Here is a 27845-nt window from a genome sequence, read left to right as displayed (position 1 = left end):
ATGAGATAAAGTAAGATCTCTTTTGAGATTTAATGCACTTAATGAATATTAATGAATAATAACACTGCTGTTTATTTTATTTTTTTATGGAAGAGACTTTATAAAGCTTAATATGTAATTTGTAGGACAGTAGCATGTGAATAATATACCTCATGCTTCACTAGAGTCCTGCGATTAAGAATGCCTGTGGGTTTAACAGGACTAAAGCGCTCAACTTGAAACCGTTAATAAAACTGGTCCATTTATTCATATCTGCAGTTGCTTTGCATTCTGAGTGGTTATCTTTAGCTCCTTTGCATTTTGTCTGCAAGGCTCCTCGGTGTTATCCAGGTTCTGAATGCATGTGTCCTGCTTATGTCTTGCTTATGGTTAGCTTGTGTAAGGGAGAGCTGATCATGCCCAATACTGTTTTCCTTTTTTTAGCAACACTGGACACATGCAGTGTCCACTAGCTGCTGGAAGCCAGAATATGAGTGGACATGTAAGAGAACAGGATAGAAGAAATCTTAAGGTGTACAAATAAGCCTGCTCTGGTTATGGAAAGAAATAAAACCCTAAATACAGCCCTGCTGACCCACGTTTGATGACTTGTTCAGGCTCTTTCTTATGCACCTTCAGAAGCTGGTGAAGGAGAAGTAGAAGAATGAGGAGGATTAGTCCTCTTTTTTTTTTTTTTTTGGTGGTGGGGGGCTTGGGGCACACTTTCTGCAGTTTAATCCCCAGCTGAGACTGGAGTTCACACAATTCTGCCCCCTGTACAGGGGAGAGGGCAGGGATCATTTGATCACATCACTTGCAGAAGCATGAATGTGTATCACAAAGGCCCAGTGCATGCCAGCCCTTGGCATGATTGATGAACATACCTTCCAACTGTTCAGATTTTTGCAGAATGTCCAGATTTTTTGACTCACATTTTTCATCTGTTCCTCATAAAATTTGTGGTTTTCTGGCAAATCACTGGAATGATCTGAGGATTAAAGTCACTAAATAATGACATACATTTGAGTTTCACACTTCAAGCCCTTCAGAAAATGGATGTTAAAACAAACCACGTTACTCTAGTAACTTTCTAAGTTTATTAGAGCAATATTTAAAAAGTGTCCCTATTTTTGGGCCTTTGTCCCCCCATTTCATCAGGCTTTGTCCAGATTTCTTGCACTGAGAAGTTGAGAGGTATGGCAGTGAGGTGGTTGGACTTAAAGTAAAAACTCTCTGACCTGATCTTCACATCTGATGATGATGATGATGTTGAAGATGCTCCCAGTACACTCTGCCCTTTTACCCCCAGAGAATGAATGAGCTCTAGGACTCTTCACATAGGTGAAATGCATGGACCACTATAGTATCTGGGAGGAAATGATCAATGGTCAAAAACAGCCAGAGGGGAAAAAATACTAGTGCTGCTGCAGATGACCAGATGCAGTGACTCCAAGGGTCCAACAGTGGCAGCTAGGTACTTCTGCAGAGAAATGGAAAACGTAGAATCTCCCATTAAGCAAATGTGATGATTGATGAAGTGGAGAAAGTAAGGATTAACAAAAGGCAAACTATTTAAAAAAATAAATCAGAATGAACAGATTAAAACATTTAGAAGAGGCTTATTTACAGTTATTGTGTACATTTTACTAGTAAAATGTACAGTTATTAAATGAAATCAATACTAGTTTGTCAATAACGCAACAGAATTTTGCATGCAAATTTAATCAGCAAGCCTATACACACAAATTATGAATCACTTTTTTTCTGTGGCTTGGTCTATATACATAGACACTGTCTGCATATTTATTTATTTATCTGTCTTTTGTTAACCGGGTTAGTCCAACTGGGCCATATGACCCATTTTCAGTGGAGACCCAAGAAGAAAAGCTCCACATAAAAAGGAAAAATACAATATTTTAACGATACTATACATATAAAACACCATATAATGGCAGACATCCATGCAATATACAAATCAGCAAATACAAAGATGGAGGAAATTCAGAAGATAACAGAGTACACAAGTTTTAGACAGAAGATACAAATATATATTGTTTTCTAATTAACATATCAAGTAAAACCAGAAAATTTACATGATTAGAACTTGTAGGCTTGATTAGATGGGTGAAGAAAAAAAGTATTAGCAGTGAGGTAGAATAGGTACTACATGAAATAGTCGTAAGGATAGAGAAGTGAGAGAGAGGAAGAAGTGAGGCAAGAAAATATTTTGGAGGGAAAGAGAAGGTGAATTAAAAACATGCATCCGTTTATTAGTATGAGAGAGGATGTAGAATCATTGCTGTATTTTCGTAAGATAGTGAATTAAGAATTCTGCTGTTTAGTAGAGTAAGAGAGGTTGTGCACTATTTGTTAACTATTCTTTAGGAAGGAGAGCACGTTAAGGACATAATAAGGAAGTATGAGTTAGGTGGGGTGGTGGCAAGAGCAGGAGCTTGTAGTAGCAAGGCCTGTTTTTAGTTCTTTTTTGAAGAGCAAGGTAGATTTGATAAAATGTATATTACTGGGAAGTTTGTTCCAAGTATGGGATACAGAGCACTTGTAGAGCAATCTGCCTATTGATTTGTTTGGCTTGTTGGTGTTGAGAAGGAATTGTTCTGAGCTATGGACAGAATGTGTAGGCATATAGAGGGATATAACAGTGGACAGGGAGGGACAGTTAGTGGGTTTGTTAATTAGTGAATGGGACATTTGCAGCTGAGAGAGTTGGAGTAGTTGAGGGAATTCAAGCCAATGTAGTTTGAGAATGAGGCAGTGGTGAGATTTGTAGAGGAGGTTACTAACAAATCTAGCAATTTAGTTGTAGGTTTGTTCAAGTTTGATTACAAGGTTGGTTTGGAGGATAGGAGATGAGGTAGGGAAGGATGTAGGCTTGGGCAAGAGACATCCTTGAGGTAGAGGATGGATATTTTTTGTTTCTGTACAGTAGACCACGTTTTTGTTTTGTTTTGTTTTGTTTTTATCCAATGTTGGATGTGAAGTTTGAATTTTAGTTGATTGTCTGTTGTAACACCTGGGAGTTTGGTGTGGGCATTGGCTTGTATGATAGTGTTGTCTAGGGAACAGATACAGAAGGAGGCACTAAGCTTGTACATAGTTTTAGAAAGGAAAAGAAGTAATTTAGTTTTTATAGGGTTAAGGATGAGTTGGTTGCCAATCAGCCAGTGTTCAAGGGTGTTGCAAGACCTCTGAGTGAGGGTATGGAGGTTGGTGATGTTATTAGAGCAGATAACAAGAGTAGAATTTTCTGCATACTGAGTTAGTGAAGATGTGCAGCAGTAGGAGCATAGATTGTTAGTAAAGATGTTAAAGAGTAGGGGCCCTAAGATGGATCTTTGGGGGACTCCTGTTTAGACAGATAGCAAACTTCCTGCTCTTATTTCCTATCTAACCAATTGTAATCTGTTGTTAAGATAGCTAGAGAACCAGAGCATAGTGACAGAGGAGTGGTTGAGATTGGATAGTTTAAAATAGGAGCATATGGTGGGAGACGGTGGCAAATGCCTGAAAAGGCTTGATATCAGTTTATTGTTGTCTCTAGCCTCTGACTGGGTGAAGGATAGAAGGGCTGTGGCAGTGCTGTGATGAGGCCTGAAGCCATGTTGGGAGGGGTTCAAGAGGTTTTCCTGGAGTAGGCATTTGAGAAGTTGTCTATGAATACAATTCTCTAGGAATTTTGTGAGAGGTGGTCGGAAGTTGGAGGGATCTGTGAGGTTACCTCCTTTGTGAAGGCGAAGGGTATAGAAGGATTTCCATAAGGATAGAGATGGGGTAAGCAATAGTGTTTGCTGCAAGTTTGCGAAATTGTGGTGGTAGATTGTTGAAGGAAGGGGGGAGCAAGGTTTGAGTTTCAGTAAGAAGGATTTTATGTAGGCAGTGGAGAGGGGCTTTAGGAAAAAGGCAGAAGGGAGATAGGTGCTGGGGGTGGTGGGGGATTGTATTTGGTTTTGGACAGAAGGAGCTAGTCTATGGATGGAGTCCATGAAGTGTGTGTTAAGTAAGGTAGCAGTTTTAAGAGGTGTCTTATTGGGGAAAGGGTTTGAAGTAGTTGTCTTCCCTAGGTGAAGTATCTTGTTCATGATGTGCCAAAATGTTTAGGGTTTGAGTGGTGGTAGATTAGGCTTCCTGATAAAATTTTTTCTTGTCCTGAATAATGTGTTTTTTTTGGTGAGGTTTCTTAGTTCTTTGTATTTAAGGAGGAGAGAGGGGGATTTAGTCTTCCATCATTGCTTCCAAGTACTGTCCCTAAGTTTCATTGTGGAGAGGGTGCCTTTGGTGACCCAGGGACTGGGATTTGTTTTGATTCTGATTTTTCTAACAGGTGCTAGAGTGTTTAGTATGTATTGTTGAACTCAATAACATCATCATGTAGAGGAAGGTTGTAGAGGAGTGACCAATTAACTACAGAGAGTAGGTTGTTAAAGGTTTCCTCATCAAAGCTAGCCAGGTTATGGCATTCCCTGTAGAGGTGGGTTTTGATGGTGTGTGGCAGCCTTTGAATGAAGGTAGGGAGGTGGTCACTTATTAAGTTGGGTATGGTGGTAGGATTCTGGTAATGATTAGGGTTGGATGTTAATATCCAATCAAGGGTTGAGGAAGTATTTTTGTTAATACAGGAGGGGGTTGTGATGAGTTGACTGAAATTGTAGAGGCTGATACTAAGAGAAAAATAATTTAGTGACAGTTTATTCCAATCAATGTTGATGTCTCCTAGTATGATTGTCCTGTAGGGAGATCTAGGATAGAATGGATTCTAGGATAAGTATGTTGTTACCAGGAGGAATATAAATGGCAGGAATAGGATTTTTCGTGTGGGTTAATGTGACAGTTGAGAATAAGCTCTGCAGGGTGAATGTCAGGGATGGGAAGGAGAGGGAGGAGAGGTTAAGTATCACTGCGTACATAATCGCAGCACCTCCTCCTTTTTTGGAAATTGTCTTGTCAGAAGATGTTATAGCCAGGGGGAAGGATTTCAGAATCTGAGATGTGAGGTTTGAGCCAAGTTTTGGAAAATGTTAGGATGTGAGGGGAATGATGGGCTATCCAAGCATGTAATTCAGTAATTTTATTGGTTAGACTTTGAAGGTTGATAGAGTAGATAGGGATGTGTTTTGTTGGAGAGGAGGGGTGTTGATTTGTAGTAGGTGAATTAGTGGTAGTGGGGGTAGCGGTAGGAGATTGGCCAGGATTGGGTGGATATCTCCATCTAGCAGGAAGGTTGAAAGAAAATTTGGTTTAGTGTAATATAAGTAGAGGTTTGAGCTTCTTAACTTATATTTCGGGGTAGATAGAGAATGGCTGAAAAGTTTTATTTTGTAAAACTGAGTGCAGGAGATGTTATAGAGTGAGGGGGAGATTAGGAAGGGAAGGGTAATATTGTAGGATGGAGCATCATGTGAAAGAGTGGGAGAGAGTGGTAATATTGTAGGATGGAGCATCATGTGAAAGAGTGGGAGATAGTGGCAAATAGACTAGTTTAGTGTGATATGAAGATACAATTGAGAAGATAAGGCGAAAGGGCATAGGATGAAGTTCACCAATATGATAAGGGTGAGACAGGTAGTAGAAAAGAGAGTGCAGTGATAATAGAGGGGAGATGGAGTAAGGCATTAAGGTGGGTAGTGTGGAAGCTGTACGTAGGTAAGAGTAAGAGGGAAATAGAATTATGAAAAGTATAGACCAGGTGGAGCAGGAAGGAAAGTAGTAGTAGTCTGGGAGTGATGCACAAGTGGGTGGACTGAAGTAGTATTAGGGATAGAGAGAGAGACAGAGAGAGCAAGGAAAAGGGTGGGATTAGTGTTTGGGTTAGGATAGGCTATTGTTTAATTGGGGTTGGGATAGGGCTACAACAGGTTGTATAATGATAAATTTGGGGAAACCCGGGGTGGGTGGGAATGGGGGTAGGGTAGAGGAGTGAAGTGAGCCCGAGCTTAGCAAGAGCAAATGGAGTGGGCTGAAGATGCCTGGATGCGAGCAAAGAAGACACTTAAGAGACCCTGAAATAAAATTAACTAGAAAAGGTAAAAAGAAAACCCTGACTGGGAAGAACCTGTAGCTGTTTAGTGTGTTCAGAGCTGACTAAAATAAACAAAACATCGAAAAAGTATATCAAATCAAATAACAAAAGGCTGGAAACAATGGACGAAGCTTTAAACAGCTACTCAAATGAACTGATAAAACTACAAAAGTATGAGACTGCTAAAGAAGAGCTGTTTCAAAAAATAATGGACAGAGCATGCAGGGAAAAAGTACAGTTGTGTAAGATGAACTTAACATAATGGCAGATGTTCAGATGATCATTGGTGCAGTAGCCTTAGCTATATGGGTTACACCCTGCCAAGGGTATACCAGCCAGCCAGCTTCCAAAGCTTGCGAGCACCTTCCAAGCACCTAAACTGTTAAGCAGCTTGAGCTGAGCTGAGCTGACTAAAAGACAAGTTTTATCACAAAGCCCTTCAGAGTTTCCTGCCAGCAGAGAGAAGGAGCCTGAACCCTGAAAAGACAATTCTAGGAACAACAAAAAAAAATGTTTACACCCTGGCATAAAAAACAGAACAAAAACATGTGGGATGGATGGAGGGAACAGCTACTGCAGCAGTGATCAGGAAAACTGCAGGCTTGTTAAGATGCACATCCTGTAAAACAAACAGGACAGGGGGAAAGGGTGCAGGGTCTGGAAAATCCTTCTGTAACATCTCAGATTATTAGATTATTTTATGAGGGGCTGAAAAAGCTCATCATTCTCCCACTGAAAACACTGGGACAATCTAGCAATAGTCTCAGAGAAAGAGTACACTTCACAGGGAGTATCATAAACTGGGCTTTCTCTGAGTTTGAATCAGAAATCTGAGAACAAAGCCCTGAATCCATTCCTGCATCTTCCTTTTCAGATTCAGACTCTTAAATATCCTCAGAAAAATAGGAATCCCTCTTGTTTTTACCAGAAATTACATTTCAAGAAGGATCATTAGTCTGAATTAAACCCCAAGTCAGTCCCAGTAAACTACTCCTCTCCAAAGAAATTTGAGGAGGAGCAGATACATACTTGAATTTCTGTTTCTTTTTGACAGGAGAAATGGAACCAGCCCTGTTACTAATGGCAGCAGTTACTACCCCAGGGATGGGCACAGCATCCTGACACAACAGGGAAACCTTCCTTGTGTCCTCTCCCAGGACTGACAAGAGTGGCTCTCCTTTGCCCACTGAGAGGACTCCAAAAGCCGCAGAGGATATAGCAAACCCCCAGTCCATAATGACTGTAGGTGCTACACCAGAGGGATCTGGGGTAAAAGATGAATGGTTTGAGGTACAACAAATGGCCACAGCAGAGTCACCTACCTGTGGCTAATTGCTAGCCTGCTGTGGTGACAAAGGCTGTTTGCATAACTTTTTTGTTTTGTGGCTGGAAGAAGGACTGACCATGGGGCCAGTAGCCTTTTCCATGGTATAGCCGAAAATGGTGCCTCTTTCTCAGAGAAAACAAGCAGGAAATGCCGGTAAAATTACCAGTCAACAAAAGGTACTTTTTTGACAAAAGAAAAACACATTAAATAGCACTTTAAAACATTATGGCAACCCCACAGTGGGAAAATAAATACAATTTTCCATAGACAATATAATTTCAGTTTACACAATTTTTATACTGAAAAGAGACATAGAGGAGCTCTCTGACCATGTAGCCCAGGCTGGTATGTCCCTCACCTTGAGTAGCATCTTGCCCTCACCAAGAATGATGCCACAGTATAAAGACAAAATGATCAGTTTCAACAACTGGCTAAAGTATTGGTGTCATTCAAAGGGGATCCAGTGTCTGTCAGCCTGGGATGACATGCTCGACAAGCCACGTTGCTTCGCTAGGGACGGCTTGCACCTGTCACCCTTAGGCTTTCAAATACTGGCCAAGGCTATTGCCACCCCCATAGTGCCTTTTTTAGGCAAGGCTCAAAGGACAAACCCACCTCCAAAGACAACCCAAAGATAAAAAAACTAAAGGTAATGCTACTCAGTGCCAGAAGTCTAAACCTCAAGATGCACGCACTCGAGACTCTCCTCAGTATGGAGAAAATCGATGTCTGTGCAGTAACAGAAGCCTGGTTCAAGGCTCCAGAGAGCACCCCAGCACTACCAGGTTATAACTCATACCATGTGTGTCATCGCCAAAACTCGGACCGAAGCACAAAAGTATCTGTATTCATCAAAGATATCTACACCTCCAGGTTAGTGGCACTGCACGAAGCATCAGAAACCATCCATGTGCAACTAACAGCGGGCAAAACTGCCTTTCAGTTTGTAGCCTGCTACAGAACACCCTCCCTATTACAGGAACCCCACTTGGCATTCCTGAGAACACTGGAGAATATGAAGGTCTCTCCAAACACTATGTTATTGGGTGACTTCAACTACCCAAACATTGACTGGGAAAACTACTCAAGCCCAAACACCCTCACCCAACGGTTCCTTGAATTTATAAATTCTAATGCAATGGAATAACTGGTCACCATTCCCACAAGAGGGAACAACATATTGGACCTGGTCATCACCAACATGGGGACTCTATGTTCCATACCAGAGGTAAACCCCTCATTGGTAAGATCAGACCATAAACAAATTTCCCTGGACATCCATATCCCGTCCCCACCCCCAGCCAAGGAAATCACTGTAAAGAATTTCTCCAAAGCCAACTTTGCACTTCTCAAGACTGAGGTGGAATCCTTCAAAGCACCTGGGCCAGAGGATAATACAGCCCAATCCGCAGAATCCTTTACAAATGCATTCTATGAGCACCTGCAGGAATGCATGGATTGTGCTATCCCAAATAAAACCAAGACTCACTCCTCCAAAAACAGGACCCCGACCATAAATAAGCTGTACAACAGGAGGAGGAAGCTACTACATGACAGAGCAAAATCCCAAAAAGGGAAGGCATCTCTGATCAGTATTAGCAAGAAACTTCGATCCCTCATAAAATCATCAAAGGCCAGTTTCGAAAGAAAAATTGCCCTAGACACTAAAGATAATCACAAGGCCTTCTTTAGTTATGTCAGAAACATGGGCAGAAACTCCCAGATGTGCTCTGAATTGTTGCATAATGGTACAAAATATACCGAACCTACAGACATAGCCAACATCCTGGCAGGCAGATTCAGCGCAAACTTCTCCCCCCCTCCCCCCCCCCAAAGGAGCAAATGCCTGTCCCAACTGAATGTAACCTCCCTGACATCAAAGAGTGCACAGGTGAAAGCTGCCATCTCCTAGTTAGAAGGCTGTATAATATATAGTAGAGTAATGGTGTCTAATTGTAGGGTGTTGTAGGCTGGAGTCTAAAAGGATGTGAGTGAGTGTGAAATCGGAAAGAGGGAGAAGTGTGGGGGGAGAGAAGGGATCTGAGATTACTAGAGGAGAGAGGGGTATGTGATAGCAAAGGGGGGCTCAGAGATGTCAGGCAGGCAAATGGGATGAGTCAGTATTCTGAGCAGGGTTGGCTCAAACGGAGCAGGACCCTTGGCTGAAATAAGATGTGGGAGAAGGGCTAGAGTATGGACTGGTGATGTACAGGGAGCCCTTACAAGAAAGCAAAAATAAAAAGTTGCTACTGGGAGTACATACATTAAACTTGGAGAAAGTCCTTGAGAAAAGTCTTTGCACAAGAAGCCAAGGAAGTTAGTCTCCAGTGCACAGGTTTCACACTTGAGGTACAGGCATTTCAGCACCTTAGTAGTGGGGTAGACTGTTGGTGCAGTACATTGCATTGGGAGAAAACTTTGGTGAAAAAAAGTCTGGGCACAAGAAGCCAAGGAAGTCTGTCTCCAATGAGCAGGTTTCACACTTGAGGCACATGCAGGTCAGTGGCTTAGTAGAGGGGTGGCAAGTTGGATGCAGTACAGTAAGCTGGGAGAAAATCCTTGAGAAAAGTCTGGGACCAAGAAGCCAAGGAAGTTAGTCTCCAACACGTAGGCTTCACACTTGAGGCACAGGCAGGTCAGGGTCTTAGTAGAAGGTTGGGAAGTTGGAGGAGCATATGTGTATTTGTAGCCCTGAGAAAGACACCAACGTGCAACTGCTGTGGTAGTCTGCATTGCTCTGTCTTAACAGTGGATGTTTTGTTATTCCATTGTACCTTTTGAATACTTAAAAAAGGTCTAAAGGAAAAACTTTGACTGGACCTTTTTTCTTGCCCCTATTACCTATCCAGTACTATTCCTAACTACTACCTGCAGTGAGTTTTCCCTTTGCACTGTTATTGTTGTTTTTGTATCTTGCTTGGCACTGTCCTGAAAATTCCGCTTGTTTTTATCCATACATTCTGTATGTCTACTACATTTGCCTACCAAAACTCATTAACAAAAGTAAAGCAAAACTGTTTTAAAGTGTGATACAGTAGCTTTGCTCTGATAATGTCCTGAACTTAACAAACCCTGCCTTTCTTATAAAATCACTACTTCTCACTAGGTGCCTCCTGCCATATTACATATGACAAAATTCCTGCTTAGTCTGATTAATTGTGTTGAATCTACATGTATTCTCTAAAGGCAGAGCACAAGAGCAATATAATAAATTACTCAAGGAGTGCACATGCTTGTATGCATTGTAATTTTTATTGATATTATCTGTTGAATATCCACTCATCTGTAAATTTTAATGAATGCAGAGTTACATATTAAGCCATATTGTTCTATTTATGATTTATCTGTGTGACTTGTAAATATTTATTCCATTATGTAGCTTTCATGAGTAAGGCCAGCCTAAACAATTATATCTATTACTTGCAATCTACATAATATTGCTTTATGAATCTTGTTGCCTATTCTTACCTATAGCTTTATACTGTGTAATATTTTCTGCCTAGAAACCTATTTCAAGGCTTAAAAGTATCCATAAGAGTTAAGCCATTAGCATCCCAACAGTTAGTTTACAAGTAAAATAAAGTGAATTGTTAAATGTGGTGGTTGAAAAAGTGTCTATTTAGAGTCCAACCTTGTGAATCAGACTCTGGAGAAGACAGTATAACTCCCTGATTTTGAGGTCAGAACATTTTTGTTCAGGACTCATGCAGTGAGCTTCCTAAACCTTTTATTGAGCAGAAACTGTGGCATCACAACAGCATTAGGTGGACGTTTACCTCTCAACTAGAATTTTGCAGAATGTCCAAATTTTTGCCTCATCTCTTGCTCTGTTACTCATATATTTTCTGTTTTTTTGACAAATCATTCAGTATTGAGGCCACTAAATAATGGCAGGCATTTATTTATTTATTTTATTTATTGGCAGTTGTTTACTGGGAAAGTCCACTGGGCCAAGAAGAGCCCATTTTCAGTGGAGGCCTGGGAAGAAAAGCTCCATAGGCTTCATATCCTTCAGAAAATGTTTGCTAATGCAAAGTCATTTATTCTAACAGCATACTAAATTTATAAGAGCATTTTTAAAAGCTCTCCTTGATTTTAGGCCTTTAGCCCTGCCATTGTTTCTGGCTTTGTCCAGAACTGTCATGCTAATAGGTTGAGAGGTATGGTTGCATGTCGCTTGCAGGTGGCATAACAGGCATCTTCCTCTTTCAAATAAGCCGAGGAGACAGACATTTATATATGCTTCCTTGTGGGAAGATCTCCTGTTTCTGTAAATTACACTGCCTTTTCTCAGAAACAATAGTTTGACACTAATTGTCCATATTCAAGCACAACTTAGGGAAACAGAACTGCCCCGTGTACTACTAATGAGAGAGACAGCTTCTAAATGATTTATCCCATGCATGGGTCCTCTCAAATTATCTATGATATTATCCCAGTTATTCTTATTAGGCATAACATAATCGACCATGAGATGGGTAAGGTCAATCTAAAACAAATGGGATTGGTTATTTTGTGCACACAAAGGGAAACTGGCTAGGCTTAAAGTGGCCCACAAGGGCAGCTGGCCTAGTATTTACCTATGAACCTATTTATTCTCCTCTATTAAAGAAAGGTGTGCAGCTTGTACCAAATGTTTTCCCTTCCTCAAATGGTGAGCAGCATTGGAGTTAATCTATCTGTCTATCTATCTATGTTGTTTCATGCCACTCCATTACCTTGAATTTAACAGAGACGTTACACTGTTGTGATCAAGCTGTTAAAAATCTAAGGAATCAAGTGTTGAGTTTTCATAACAGAACAACTTCTTTAGGCTTTACAGTATCTTACTGAAGACCTGCAAAAAAAAAATGGGCACTAGCCACTGTGGTGGGTCTTTATGACACCTTTTAGGTAGTTTTTCTGCTTCTAAATGGGCATTAGCTGCTGTGGAGGGTCTTTACAACACACTCTATGTAGCTCTTCTGCTTCTTTGTGACAGGATCTTTCCAGATAGAAGAAGAGTAAGAAGAAGAAGCAGTTACTAAGCAATGGTCAGTCCACCATTCTGACTGCCTCTTTCTTTCAAGGAAAGTTGTGAATAACTTTGGGGTTCCTCAGGCATTCATGTTTGTGCCACTACTGTTTGGTATATTTATTTCAAAATTTCCTAATAAGCATCAATTTGGGTAAGTAAATTCACCAATGGCACCAAGACTGGATCTATGATAACTAAAACCAGTGATCAGGAAAGGTTGCAAGAATTTTTGGACCCAGGGTTGGAATGCACTACTTATAAATGGGATGAGGTCTAATGCAAAAAAAATGTACAATTATACATTTTGATAAAATAAATTCTATATACATATATACAATGGATAATGGATCAATCCCAGTAGATGAAGACATTATGGATTTTGAGATATTAATTGATTCTGACTTGGGAGTAGACAAACATAAACAATGTATTATGGAAGTCTTATGGGCTAACAAAGGATATCTTTTGAAGTAGCACAAGTAGAAAGGCTACAGTGTTCTTTCCCACTTATAAATTAGTTATAATATAAGCTATAATGGAGAATTGTGCATGCTTCTGTATGTATAACCTACCTGAAATAAAGAAACTTGTGAGAGTGCAATGCACCTTCTTTAAACAGATAGAGAGACTTCCAAGATTGTTACACATTGATCAGCAGCTTGATTTCAGCTCTCCCAGTGTGAAAAAAAGAAACTTAGAGATAAGGGCCAGACACTGTGCAAGTTTTAGTAAATTCAGTTACTGGCTAGTAAGTAGATGCCTGGATGCCAGCAAAGAAGAAATGTAAGAGACCCTGAAATAAAATTAACTAGAAAAGGTAAAAAGAAAACCCTGACTGGGAAGAACCTGTCGCTGTTTAGTGTGTTCAGAGCTGACTAAAATAAACAAAACATTGAAGAAGTATATCAAATCAAATAACAAAAGGCTGGAAAAAATGGAAGAAGCTTTAAACAGCTATTCAGATGAACTGATAAAACTACAAAAGTATGAGACTGCTCAAGAAGAGCTGTTTCAAAAAATAGTAGAATTTAAGGACAGAGCATGCAGGGAAAAAGTACAGTTGTGTAAGGTGACCTTACCATAATGGCAGATGTTCAGATGATCATTGGTGCAGTAGCCTTAGCTATATGGTTTACACCCTGCCAAGGGTATACCAGCCAGCCAGCTTCCAAAGCTTCAGAGCACCTTCCAAGCACCTAAACTGTTAAGCAACTTGAGCTGAGCTGAGCTGACTAAAAGACAAGTTTTAGCACAAAGCCCTTCAGAGTTTCCTGCCAGCAGAGAGAAGGAGGTTGAACCCTGAAAAGACAATGCTAGGAACAACAAAAAAAATGTTTACACCCTGGCATAAAAAACAGACCAAATACATATGGGATGGATGGAGGGAACAGCTACTGCAGCAGTGATCAGGAAAACTGCAGGCTTTAAGACGCACATCCTGTAAAACAGACAGGACAGGGGGAAAGGGTGCAGGGTCTGGAAAATCTTTCTGTAACAACTCAGATTATTAGATTATTTTCTGAGGGGCTGATAAACCTCATCATTCTCCCACTGAAAACACTGGGACAATCTAGCAATAGTCTCAGAGAAAGAGTACACTTCACAGGGAGTATCATAAACTGGGCTTTCCTCTGAGTTTGAATCAGAAATCTGAGAACAAAACTCTGAATCCATTCCTGCATCTTCCTTTTCAGATTCAGACTCTTAAATATCCTCAGAAAAATAGGAATCCCTCTTGTTTTTACCAGAAATTACATTTCAAAGCAATGGAATAACTGGTCACCATTCCCACAAGAGGGAACAACATATTGGACCTGGTCATCACCAACATGGGGACTCTATGTTCCATACCAGAGGTAAACCCTCATTGGTAAGATCAGACCATAAACAAATTTCCCTGGACATCCATATCCCGTCCCCACCCCAGCCAAGGAAATCACTGTAAAGAATTTCTCCAAAGCCAACTTTGCACTTCTCAAGACTGAGGTGGAATCCTTCAAAGCACCTGGGCCAGAGGATAATACAGCCCAATCCATAGAATCCTTTACAAATGCATTCTATGAGCACCTGCAGGAATGCATGGATTGTGCTATCCCAAATAAAACCAAGACTCACTCCTCCAAAAACAGGACCCGACCATAAATAAGCTGTACAACAGGAGGAGGAAGCTACTACATGACAGAGCAAAATCCCAAAAGGGAAGGCATCTCTGATCAGTATTAGCAAGAAACTTCGATCCTCATAAAATCATCAAAGGCCAGTTTGAAAGAAAATTGCCCTAGACACTAAAAGATAATCACAAGGCCTTCTTTAGTTATGTCAGAAACATGGGCAGAAACTCCCAGATGTGCTCTGAATTGTTGCATAATGGTACAAAATATATCGAACCTACAGACATAGCCAACATACTGGCAGGCAGATTCAGCGCAAACTTCTCCCCCCACCCCCCAAAGGAGCAAACGCCTATCCCAACTGAATGTAACCTCCCTGACATCAAAGAGTGCACAGGTGAAAGCTGCCATCTCCAAAGCAAAAAGCACAGCATCTATGGGACCGGACAGTGTCCCAGGCTGTGTCTTACATGAGCTCCAAGAAGAACTGAACCCTCACATTAAGTCACTGTTCAAACTTAGCCTTACTACAGGATATGTACCCAAAGAATGGCGTACAGCTACAGTGGTCCCACTCCACAAAGGTGGTGCTACAATGGACCCCGGAAACTATTGCCCCATAAGCCTGACTAGTCTGGTCTGTAAAGCTATGGAGCGTATTATCATGGAACTCATAAACAAAGACATTGGGAGCCTCCAGACACATGACCCTACCCAATTCGGCTTTGTTAAGGGCAGATCTTGCCTCTTAAACCTAGTTGATTTCTTTGAAACAGTTACCAAAGCCATAAATGAGGGCAAGGTAGTCCACACAGCCTACCTGGACCTCGCAAAAGCCTTTGACACAATACCCCAGTAGGGCATCATAAATAAGCTTACCAGCCTAAATATCAACCCCTATATCACAAGATGGGTTGCAAACTGGCTCAGAGATGGAACCCACATGGTCAGAATCACAGGTGCCATGTCCGAATCCAAACCAGTTACAAGTGACGTCCCACAGGGCTCAGTTCTGGGACCTCTCTTGTTCGGTATATACTTCTCTGAGGTTCAGGCTAACACGGGGGGATTATGGCTGACAAAGTTCACAGATGACTGCAAACTGGGGGCCATAATCAAATCTCCAGCTGACACAAGCATCCTTCAAAAGGGTCTCACAGAGACGGATGCTTGGTGCCAGAACCACGGCCTCAAGCTAAATGCTAAAAAGTGCATAGTCATCGCCTTTGGGAAAAACAAGGTGCCCACAAATTACCACATAGGTGGTAATCCATTAAGTACGGAAGAAGTAATTAGAGATTTGGGGACCAATGTAGATAGTAATCTCTCCTTTGATAATCACGTTGCCAAAGCGGTTAGAAAGACCTTCTATATAGCCTACCTTATCACGAAAGGGTTCGCATCTAGATCAAGAGAGGTCATTGTGCCTCTCTACTTGTCACTCATCTGGCCCATAATTGAGTACAATGCCCCTTTTGGGGATGTACCTTACCCGATACCTGCAGCAACTGAAGAGACCCCAAAAGTACCTCACCAAGAGGATCATGGGCTACAAACAGATGTCCTATGCAGCTCGACTAAAGAAACTCCAGCTCTACTCAGTTGCTTACCACCTACTCAGAGGTGATCTATGCCTGACGTACAAAGCCATGTCAAACCCAGAATTAATGGACATGCTCCACCTCAAAAAATCCAAGTCCTTACAGCTACACGCTCCAGGGACCTAATCCTCAGCACAAAAATAAATAGGACATGCTGGAGGGACAGATTCATTTCCCAGAGGCTCCCCTCACTCTGGAATAGAATCCCAATTCATGTTAGACATAGCCCCTCGCTGACCCTCTTCAAGCAAAATTTGGACGCGTGGATGAGAAATCGCAAATTCACCCCTGGGATCTCTCCTGTGTCCCTGCTAGACAGAGACACAGTAAACTAATCTTAAAAGGGTACCTTCTGTGACCTACTTTACAGAGGCACAGTAGGCTAATCTAATAGGGAGGCGGAAGCCAAATACACTCTGGCTAGGCTTATAAATGCCCTAGGGCAGATAGCCTAGTATCTACCTATGAACCTATGAGAGCTCAGTTTAAAAGAATGTTAGTCCCCAAGACAGTCTATTGAATAACAACACTCCTAGCTTTAAAATAACTTTCCTGAAAAGGAACGTAATAAAACATCAACAAAAATTCAGAAAATGGAAGTTTTTCCCCATAGGGGACTTATCAGCCCAATAGAGTAAAGCACAAGCTGACCATCGATCCTCAAAATCCTCATTGGAGCATACTGTTTGGTGGCAGTAAAGTTCTGAAGGGCTCAGCATCCAAAATTGTCTTATAGTCAGCTCACCTTGAGCTACCTGACAATTTGGGTATGTAGAAGGTACCCTGAAGTTTTGGAAGCTGGCTGGCTATTATACCTTTGGCAGGATATAACCTATATAGCTAATGCTTCTGCAACAGTGATCAGTATGAAGAACATCCTGAGATTTTTTCCTCTAACAAAAAAACTGGAACAGACTGCATTACTTTTATGAAAGCACAAATAAGCAAATATACTGGTGTTCCACTGCAGGATTTGTCAAGTGAAAGGGCTCATTGTGTTTATGCTCTAAATCTAGCCATGAGAAAGTAACCAACACCTGTATTAGTAAAGATGCAATCATACCATCAGAAATAATCGATCCTGATAAAACTGTGGCAGAAGGGCAAGTATTAAAACTGGAGACAGCAAAGTATTTGTGGGAAATGATTATTCACTGTACACCAGGTAGAAGAGAAGCAAATTTATCCCAACAGTCAGGGAATGTCAAGAGACAGGTGTAAGATTCAAGCTAATCTACCCAGTTGTCTTCAGAATATTTTTCCTGGAGGAGCAAATTCATTCTTTTGATATACGACTGGCTGAGGAGAAAATACAAACCTAAGGCATCCTCTAGCCCTTAGAGATTGAAAATCAGGTAAAATTTGATAATGGCTTGGCTTGTAAGGGCTCTTAACCCATTAGCCTAGTAATTTCATGTGAACCTATGAACAAAAGTTTATCCAACAGAATGTGAGCTGTCAAACAGAATTGGACTCTGCTTCGCATTCTTCTAATAATAATGCTTATAGAGAGACTTTGCCAGTGAAACATGTTCCAGTCTTCCAAGGGAAAATGCTTGAGAGAGAGAAAAAAAAAAACAGGAGCTGACTTGAAGAATCAGGAGTACCTTGGACATGCACCAGAGATTGGGGATGGAGGATGAAGATGAACAGTAAGAAGATCAGCAACACTGAAATTAATGAATAAATGTCAGATTATAAAGTATCAGAAACATTTGAGAAATATGGCTTTACAAGAAAAAGAGGAACACAGGAACCAGGCAGGGGTGTCCTCTTTCCCCTTTGTTATTTGCATTACAATTAAAGCCATTGGCAAAGAAAATAAAAGACTCAGAAATTCAAGGATATAATTGGTATGGTAATCAATAAAAGCTGCCTTTATTTGCAGATATTATTTTGTACCCGATAAAACCAGTAAAGGACATCTTAGTGTTGTGGAACATTCTGATACAGTTTCAAGGTTTTCAGGATAGAAGATTAGTGAAGACAAAATAAAGGTTATAGCTGTAAACTAGTACCCACATATGAATTGATTTAGCAATACCCATATTTATGGGGACATGATACAATGAAACTATAAAATAAAGTATTTTAGGAGAATGGGTTAAAAAAGATTCTGTTATGGCAGCTAATGATATGTGAGAAGAGGCTAAACAAAAGACAATACAAAAACTGAGAAACTGGAAGCTCTTCGTTATGAATATAGATATCAAGATGCAAGTGGTGAAAATGTTTTAGTTCATTTAGTTTTATGTACATTTCAGGCCTACTTTCATCAACCAAAGGAGAAGTTGTAGACAGTAGTTAATAAAGAGCTGAAGTATTTTATCAGGTAGGGGAAGTTGACAAGGGTCAAATGGGGTAAGTTGAGCCTTCCAATAGAATAAGGTCATTTAGGATTACCTGATTTGAGATGATATTTTAGTGCTACATAGTTGAGGCTCATATATATAACACAAGCCAAAAGATGTAATTCAAAGCTGAAAGTAATGATGATGAAGCAGAGGGGATGTTCAGGAAATAAGAAGAGAGAGTGGGATTTTGGATGCAGATCCTCAAGGAGAATAACAACAGCAATACAGAATATTGTATTCATAAATTAGCAGAAGGTATTTGAAGAAATAAACCAATGCGAAATGGAGAAATAAAATTCTGCCGATAGAGATGACTGCAATTAGAGTTAGAGAGGATAGGCAAGAGGGGGGTGGAATTTACTGTCGAAAACTTAGCAAAAGAACCAAGGTACTGGGAGCAAATAACTAGAGAGGGAATGGTAATAGAATGGGAAGAGGCCAAGAAGACTGCCTTCCCTATCGGGGACTGATATCAGAGTATGGGCAAAGAAAAAGGGATAGGGGAGTCCTAAGTGAAAACCCTTCTCTGGTAGAGTTTTTACTTGAATCTAGAACAGACACAGCTGTTTAAAAAGGAATGAGTAGTAGTGCATATAAATTATTGCATGATAACTATAGGAATCAGTCAGAGAAGGTTAAAAAAGACTAGGAAAGAGAGACTGGGTAAGCAATTCACAAGGACACAACGGGAGGAAATAAATATGGCTCACAAGTGTGCAACAAAGTGTAGAAGATTTAGGATTTTTGCTTGGGTAGGTATGTTTATACCCTAAGCAAACGCCAAAGAATTTTTCCTCAGGTAGACAGCACATATTGGAGGTGTGATATGGAGGAAAGAGGTAACTGAGAACATATGTTTTGAGTATAATGAGATGGCAGACTTTAAAAATTCCCTAGAGTACTCTGTCAGAAATATTGGGTGTAACAAAGGAAATTCTTTTTTGAGCTGGTATACAGGATCTGAATTACCTACACATAGTAAAGTCTTGTTAAGTTTAATTTTGATGGCTGCCAAAAAAGCAATTACTAGAAAATGGAAATCAATTCTAAACCAACTGGATTTGAAGTAGTGAATATTGTAACAGAGACAGAAGAACTAGAAGTGGGGTCTTCAGAAAAGGGTAGGAGGAAACTACATAGAAAAAAAATCGAAGTTGTGGGAAAAATACATGCAGGATAATGTTTTAGAGGAGAAATGAGGTTTAAGAGAAGTCTGGAATTGAGCAACTTATGTAATGTTGGATTAATGATTGTGTAAAAGCATGTATGTGATATATAATGTTTGTAACAGTGAACATGTTTGCATGGTTTGATTTTTTATATAAATATTATGTTTGCCTGTGTCTTAAGTGGTAATCCAATAATAGTGTTAAAAAAACAGAGTCAAATGCCTCCGTTATCAAGGAAGATTTATTAAAGTGGAGCTCAATTCAATTGATTATAGACTATTGAGAGGGGACTTGAATCTTATCTACAAATGAGATTGTAGTGGCAATACTGGGGATTGAATTTTGGTGTTGCTCAATTGGCAATAGAAACAATTCTTTATTTATGTCATTACCTTCCTTGGGAATGAGTTTAAGGAACTTTGTTTTCTATCACAGAGCAGGTAGAGTGTGGGAATATCTTGCAGTGCATATAAGAAGGTTGATCATTTGAAAGATTATAAGAAGCTGTGAAAACTGGTTTGATAACAGGGAATTTGACCTTGACTTTAATACTTGCCAGCTCTTTAATGGCATATAATTTGACTCTGAGTTTGATTCCAATGCAATGAGCAATGAACATTGAAGTCACAAAGATGGCTGACTCTGCAGGAACTCTGCAGCAGTGTTGCCTGTCCTTCAGATTGCAAATGGGAAGACTAATTCTCCAAGTTTGCCCAGGTTGAAGAAACGCATCCAAGGTCCACTGGGTCCCACATATGGTCTCAAATAGTCCTGTTATAAAACTCTTAGGTTTCTCCCATTAAGGGCTCAGTTGAAGGACCAAGCCATTCCTTGTGGTTGATGACCAAAGCCCAGGCTGTACTCCTTAAAGGACTCATATGCCCTGTTCCTTCTTTTGGAAGAAGGGAAGGGGTTTTGTTCTTTCTGTTTGCTATTGATTGAAAATCTCTTTTCCTATTTGAATTCAGTGATTTCATTGACCTCATCTGAAAAGTCAAGTTCTAGATGGTGGCTCTTTAGGGGCTCTTGCCTCTGTGTATCTTCTATACTCTCTGTCATTCTTTTTTTTTTTCTTTTTGCTCTTTGCTTTGGTGACACCAGTGTCAGTACAGTGTTCACCTAGGTCTTGGACCCCAGAATCACTATCATCTTGGAGAATTGGGAATCATTTTTATCTAGGAGGAATCCTGTCTTGCTCTGTCTTAGAAAATTCTCTTTGTTGAAGTAGAGATGGATACCTTTAAGTGTCAGTCACTCCTGCCTACTGAGACAGACCATGATGTCATGATTTTCACATCCCTGTAGGAGGATGCATAGATGTGTGTATGCCCAAACCCTTCTCTCCCTCCTGCCTACAGATGAGAATGCTTCAATGGGTACTGGTCAGTGACTGTAGATTTACAATACTCTTATGGACCTTCTCTTAGTGTTAGATGCCCACATCACTGAGCTTTAGAGCCCTCCTCCAACAGTCAATCACATTAGCAGTGCATACAATGAATGTTACTGTTTTGGGCTGGTGAGTCCACCCTGGGCTTCTTGTTAGTACAGGGCAGTTGTTAGTACTTGCAGCCTCCTGACATAGAGTTTCACAATAAACGTCTCTAGATGATGGCACTATTCCTGAAACTTCAAGCTCTGAAAAGTGAGCCTCTCTTACTCTGGTCAGACAAATAGGCCATAATATGCTACATAAGACAGGGTGGCACACAACCATACCTGTGAAGAAAGGTGATGTGAATCTGGTAGTGTACCACACACCATTTTTAGCCTGATACAGAAATACTGATATCACCATCAAGTAAGTATTCCATATAATAATGACTGCCCCTCTTTCTCTCATTGAAGAATTCAGTAGATTTTTAGTTTGAGCATTAGCTCTGTATTTAGCATTTTTTAAAGTTTCATATTGGCATTCTTCTGTAACATTTTGACCGAGAGTCTCTGAAACTCTTATTATTCATAATGATATTAATAACTATTAACAATAATAATTTATTATTATTATTATTATTACTTTTAAGACTGTAAGCATGATATTCTGACAGTTATGCTATGGTAATTTACTCTAAGGTGAAAAAATAGGGTTCACACAATTCCAAAGCCATTCCTACAGTATTACTTTGGACATTATCAAGTCTGATTCTTGAAATACATTTTCTGGCTAACAGCCGCCATGTTAGAAACATACTTTAACTTTTGATTGAAGCATGTTTTGTCATAGTTTTAGTTGCTAAAATGAATTTATTTCTAATTTGTAGCTTCTTTTGCTGTAGTGCTAAGAAGACTCATACTAGTTTAAAGATGGGACAGCAGAAGCTAGAACTCTAAGCCACTGTCTTGATACCCATCTGAAAGAAAGACACCTTCCATGTTGTATTCTAGGTGCTTTGAGCTACTAAAGCTGGGCGGGACCAGGTGACACTTAGAATGTCTTAAAATGTGTCTGCTGATGAAGGTATCACCCAAGGGGTCAACTGAATCACATGTTTTACACAACGTGTGCTAGATCAAGACTGTGAAATTAGACTCATTCCTGACTGTGCACATGCGTGAAAGAATACAAAGTGCATTTGCATGCCTGGATAGGTCATTGCCTGCTGCAGGGATGGGGGTTTGTTAAATCATGCTGTGGCCCATGGAGTCATCATGGAGTGAGATACCCAAATACTATGCTGATATATCATTCATTTATGCACAACTATATGGTAGCATTTTGAACTGTCACACTGCTGATGCCCATCAATGTACAAAACACTATTGTGACCTTTGAAGTGACCATGGCTTCTTAGGCTGTTGGTTGTGGCAGGACTCCAAGGTGGTACATGAAAGAGTCTAAAATCTTTGTTTCTTGCACAGAGCCCAGAGGAAGCACCTGATGGGGGCATCTTATTAGGGTTCCCATTAGAAGGTGGGAGTCTGGCACTGCCTTGCCATGGTAGTAAATTATGTCACTGCATCAATAGAGCTGGTGAGCAGTGTAGGCATCACCAAAGTAACTTCAAAAGATTCCACCTTAACCTTTTTCATCAATGGGAAAAGAAGATTAGGGAAATGCTCCAGAGTTCTGTTGGTACATGCATGACCTCCTGTCAGTGTTTCCATGGAGAACATGCATGAGCCTTGAGCCAGTCCTGTTTAGTGACTTCAATCCCATCTGTTAGGAATCAGCTTGGGAAGAAACTAGAGATCCAAACTCATCTTCTTCATTTACCACATATAATGTAGTTCAAGTTTAGCTCTGACTCACTATGAAGCTGCAAGACCACTACCTCTTAATAAGTGACCTGTTGGGCTTAAGGAGAGCTAAAATATGAGCTATTAAATGTAAAACTTTTTGAGACCTTCTTAGGTAAAAAGGTAAAACTTGCTTTTTCAGGATCAAGGGTAACTGAGTTCTGAGATGGTTTTCATTGGTTGTGTGGTTGATGACTTCATGTCTTATGAATGGAGAACAACAACAGTCATCCCTCAGCACAAAGGTGGTCCATCTGCAGTCTCTGGAGTACAATGCCCTCTTTGGTATGTACCTAATGAGGCATATCCAACAATTACAATGCCCACAAATGTTCCTCACTAAAAGAATACAGTGTGCAAGTAACACTTCCTGTGCAGACCGCCTCAAGGCGCTATCCTTGTATTCTGTCTCCTACAGGCTGCTGAGGGGAGATCTATATCTATGCCTGGCATATAAGGCATTGTCAGACCCCATTCTGATAGACCTCCTGCATATCTGTAAAAAAAAAAAAACAGAACCAGAATTACCAGTTCTAAAGACTTGCTGGAGAGACAAGTATGTATCCCACAGACTACCCCTTCTCTAGAACAGGCTCACCATCCATGTGAAGCAGAGTTCCTCTATAATCCAATTCAAGTGTAACTTGGACAATTGGATGGGAAACAGGGAATTCATCCCTGATTCAGCTCCTTTGTCTCTAATGGACACAGGCAGCCTGAAAATGGTTCATCTCACATGCCCCTGATTGTAAATGTTTTACCTCCCAAGCCCCTGCTTACACTTATCAAGGGTACTAGAATTTGTCAGACATTTTGGATGCACGGCTAGGCTTAAAAGGCCCTTGTGGCCATTAGTCTAGTAAACACCTATGAAACTATGAACCTAAGTGGCAAACTGGACATTTGTGGGACTGATATCTACTGTAAATGAAAGGCCAGCATGATAACAAGCTTGAAAATTAAATGCTGCTGTCCAAACATGAATGCTCCCTGTTAGCAGAGTTTTTAGACAGACAATATGGGCTTTGTATGATGCCACTACTTAAATAGCATATGAATAAGACTCTGAGGTTACTTATGTTAGTCTCTGATGCTGATTAGTCCTACAGATGGTCTCTACCAGTTTGTCATGAAACACAGCAGCTCAGGACTACAAAACTGAAGGCTGGCAGAGAGCCAGCAATGGTCTCAATGAGCAGTAAACATGGTTACTATTAAAAGCTGGAAGGGCTCCAGCATTTCTGGTTTGACTGTGTAATCATCTGATTGAGCTCCAAAATCAGAATCAGTTTCTTCTAATGAAAGTTCCAGAATTTGACCCAATGCTCAATCCTGTTCATTAAATGACTAATGTGTAAAGACACCCATTGGGCTGTTAGGAAGAACTGCTTTCACACTGTCATGTGACATAGACCCCAGATTCACATGGACTAGTGTTGAAAGGTACATTGGAGCAATGGTGGACATTTGAGGTCCAAGACAGATGTAGCTAGAAGGTGCAGGTATGAAATACCATCATTATACTTACTGTAAGCCTGGTGATTTGAGGAGAAAATTATCATTTTTTTCTCAGTTTGTCGTATTTTTTTACCTTGTCATTCCATTTTGTTTGTTTTCTCCTTGCCCATTTTTGTAAGGCATCTTCTTTGACTACTGTCTCTTATCAGTATCCCTTCCTTTATCTTTTTTTTCAGAAAGGATCCCAGCAAGTGAAGCTTCAGCAGTTTTATTCACTACTCAAGTAGTCCTGTTTTTTTTTTTTTTTTTTTTTTGTAGATGAAAAGTTTAAAGAACTGATGATTTAAAATTTTCTTGTTTTCATTAAAGGTAACTATTAAGGAAGAAGGCCATTATTATGGTCAGGTCTTGGCACACTAAGTAAGTGCAGGTCATGGAAACTATATGCTGGGATACATTGTCATAGCTGCACTTTGTGTCTTGGACATTGGTTAAAAAATGAGAATTACAGTTATACATGATCACCCAGTGACTGGAGGTAAATGTCTACAATCTCTAAAACTGTAGTCATCGGAGTAGCTGAAAGTAACTATTTCAAAACAGACTGACTGCCCTTTATATGATATTTTAGCATTATGCATTAATTTATACAGAAGACCCTTTAAAGCCATAACACAGAAGAAATAAACATTTTATTTTAATTATATGTTTTAATTATGTAAGTCCAGTGGACACATGCCCCTTTTCATGGCTGACCCTGAAGCACTGACTGAAAAACTGACTTGCTTAAAGTCACAGAAGAGGTAAATGGAGAGGGAATCAAACATTGTACTTTTTTATATATGTATGTTTTCTACCCCATGCTTGCTAACCATCAAGCCTCCTAAATTGGATTCAAACCCATTTTTCACAACTGTCCAGGGGACTTTCATTTAGTAACCATAAGGAGTGTCTGTGCCCTTACCAGCATCTCACCAGTAAGGGCATTGTTATTGGCTTAAGCCCCTCCCCTGGGCAGGGGGACATGTCACCCACATCACCACAGAACGTACATCTTTCCCCTAAGCGAGTTCACACCCCTGTGCACTTGCTTGATGAAATATACCACAAAATGGTGGTTTGGTGCACCGTACACACACAGCCCCAGGCCTGCCTCCTTTCTGCGAAGGACTGCTATAGCCTACAACCATCTCTACCACCTCCCCCTAGGATAGGCATGTCCATCCTCCCTGCCAGCACTGTCACATGCCCAAGCCACTAATTGAACTTGGGTTGCCGGGGCAATAGTAAAGGCTTTATCCCTCTGTTTCACCAGGCTGGCTAAAACCTGTACCAATGACTGCAGGAAGGAGCTCATTACAGCCTCATAGTCTTAATCCTTAGCACCAACCACCACATACAAAAAGTGTACGGTTGATACAAAATAGGACAATTACAGTCTGTCTGTGTACAGTACTGAATAATGATGGTATGTAAACAGTTATATTGTTAATGATATTGTTAAATAATGCACATTAATTAAACAATGTGAAATAACACAAAGATACATCATTCAAAAAAATAAAAACATCCAAACAGTAAGCTAAAAAGGGAAGAACAAATACCAGAGGAAATCAAAACTGGATGTTGTCTGTAAGCTCTGACTACCATGCATACAAATTAATAAGAGTCAGGAGGATAAGCATTCAGTAGTGACAGAGATAAATTATGCATGCAGATGCAGGCAGCCTTGTTAAACAGAGGGAAAACATGTTGAGAGTTTGTGGTACAAGTATCTGAAGGAAGAGGGTTTTAGATCTTAGTGCCAGATAAAGGGAATGCTTTACTGGCTAAAGACCACATCAAGTAGAAATCTGAAGTCATTGCTTTGCTAGGAAAAAGGAGCAAATGAGTTTATTATATTCAACAAGTTTAAGAGAGTTAGTAAGCAAGAGGGAGTATTTTAGAAAGTGAAGTTTATGTATCAAAGTGAGAAGATACAGGCAGCTCTAGGGCTAAGGGGAAGCTTTTATAGGGGAAGTACAGATATGTCTCCAGAAGGTGAAAGCTAGGCAAAGATGCGGGTGTTACTGCATAGAATCTGAAGAACATAAGAAGAATTACAGATCTCATTCTAACTGGGAAATGAAGACTACAGAAGACGGAATACATCCTGCAGCAGGAAAAAGCAGACTAAAGAAACAGTTGGTCATTTTTAGCTTGGAGCTTAATCTAGAATATGTGAAGATGACAAGAAAAAGTAACGAATGGATCTTGCTAAACCCAGTAATACACATTAATAGTGAGTACTGACCCTATGGCTGTAACAGATTGTGGGCAGGAGAATATATGCATTCTGAACTGGTACCAGAAATGGCCAGCAAGGTCCAATGGCAAATGTACTATGGCCAAGTGATCCTTATCACCATCTTGGACTAGTACTTTTAATATAACCTGCTGCAATAGTCCTTAAAAAATGACCTTGTACTTCATGCCCTATCATCCTTTGTTCCTTTATCACTAAGTTTTGCAGTCTTTAAAATATATCTTTGCTTGAACTTGAGAGAGTTTCTTTAGAAAGCTGTGGTAAGAAATTGCAGTTATTATTCATTCATTTAATGCAGTGTTAATCTTTCTTTCTGTAAAGATTTTTTGAAGAACAGAATGCTTGATTTAAAAAGCTGCTGTTTCAGTTTCCTCATTAGCTCTTTGTTTCTCCTACAGATACCATTCAAATGCCATGGCTTCCATCCTATTCAGCATTTGCAGGTTGCCTGAGAAAAGTGAAAATCAATGAGGTCTCTGCAGAATTTAGTAGAGCGGTGGACATGCGTGGCGCAGTCAATCTGAACAGGTGCCCCAATTAATGGCATATCAGCCAAGAATTATTTGACACAGACTCAAATATAGTGGTGAACAGATGGACATATATTCTAAGGTTACCACCCTAACAGTTCCTTCGGAGTGGTAACTGTGCTTTGTTTGACAGCTGTGGCACATAACACAACCAGCATTCAGTAACGTTTTCAGCTAGCCAGCTCTATTTTATGCTGTCACAACAAAGCACCAATAATTACATTCTCAAGTACCTTTTTTATTGCTATGAACTCTGTTTACTATTGCATTGAGCGTTGCTTTGGGTAAAACATGATGCTTGTTTGTACATCCTGAGCAAGCTACTACAATACATGCTAATACAGTATCCCTTTCATCTCTACCTGCTATGGTGAGACTGCCAAAGAGCAGAAATGTAACTGGAAGCACTTTAAAAATGTATGGAATGTTTGCTATCGGTGCTAAGTTCAGTGGGGCCAATAAAATTTATTAAAGTTTATCCGTATTTAACTGTGTGTCATTAATTCTGGATTCATAAAACAGATGTCTTTCGACATTTTATTGCTTTCTGTAATTGTAATTTTGGTATGAGGAATACCCTTTGTACAGACTCTATATATTCTATCAACAACATTATGAAATGTGTCACTTTCTGTTTTCTGTGTGTGTGTGTGTGTGTGTGTGTGTGTACATAGACAGATATGTTGATACAGATGTAAGCTCATTCTACCTGCAGCAGTGTGT

The 27845-nt window shown here is 40.2% G+C and overlaps 1 protein-coding gene across 3 annotated transcripts in view; it reads left to right on the top strand.

Moving 5' to 3' along the window:
• LAMA3 (laminin subunit alpha 3) overlaps positions 1–27600 on the top strand; it is a 2187360-nt gene extending 2159760 nt beyond the window's left edge. For all 3 annotated transcript variants that reach the window (XM_044065357.1, XM_044065355.1, XM_044065356.1), the window contains exon 77: positions 26991–27600. In XM_044065357.1, the coding sequence (XP_043921292.1) occupies positions 26991–27133 (143 nt within the window). In that variant the 3' untranslated portion in view covers positions 27134–27600. The remainder of the gene's footprint in view (positions 1–26990) is intronic.
• Positions 27601–27845: the final 245 nt, after the last annotated feature.

This window comes from Protopterus annectens, chromosome 3.part0 (assembly GCF_019279795.1).
Source record: "Protopterus annectens isolate FY-2018-M chromosome 3.part0, PAN1.0, whole genome shotgun sequence".
In the NCBI taxonomy this organism is placed as follows: Eukaryota; Metazoa; Chordata; order Ceratodontiformes; family Protopteridae; genus Protopterus; species Protopterus annectens.
This window is presented reverse-complemented; position numbering and strand designations above follow the sequence as displayed.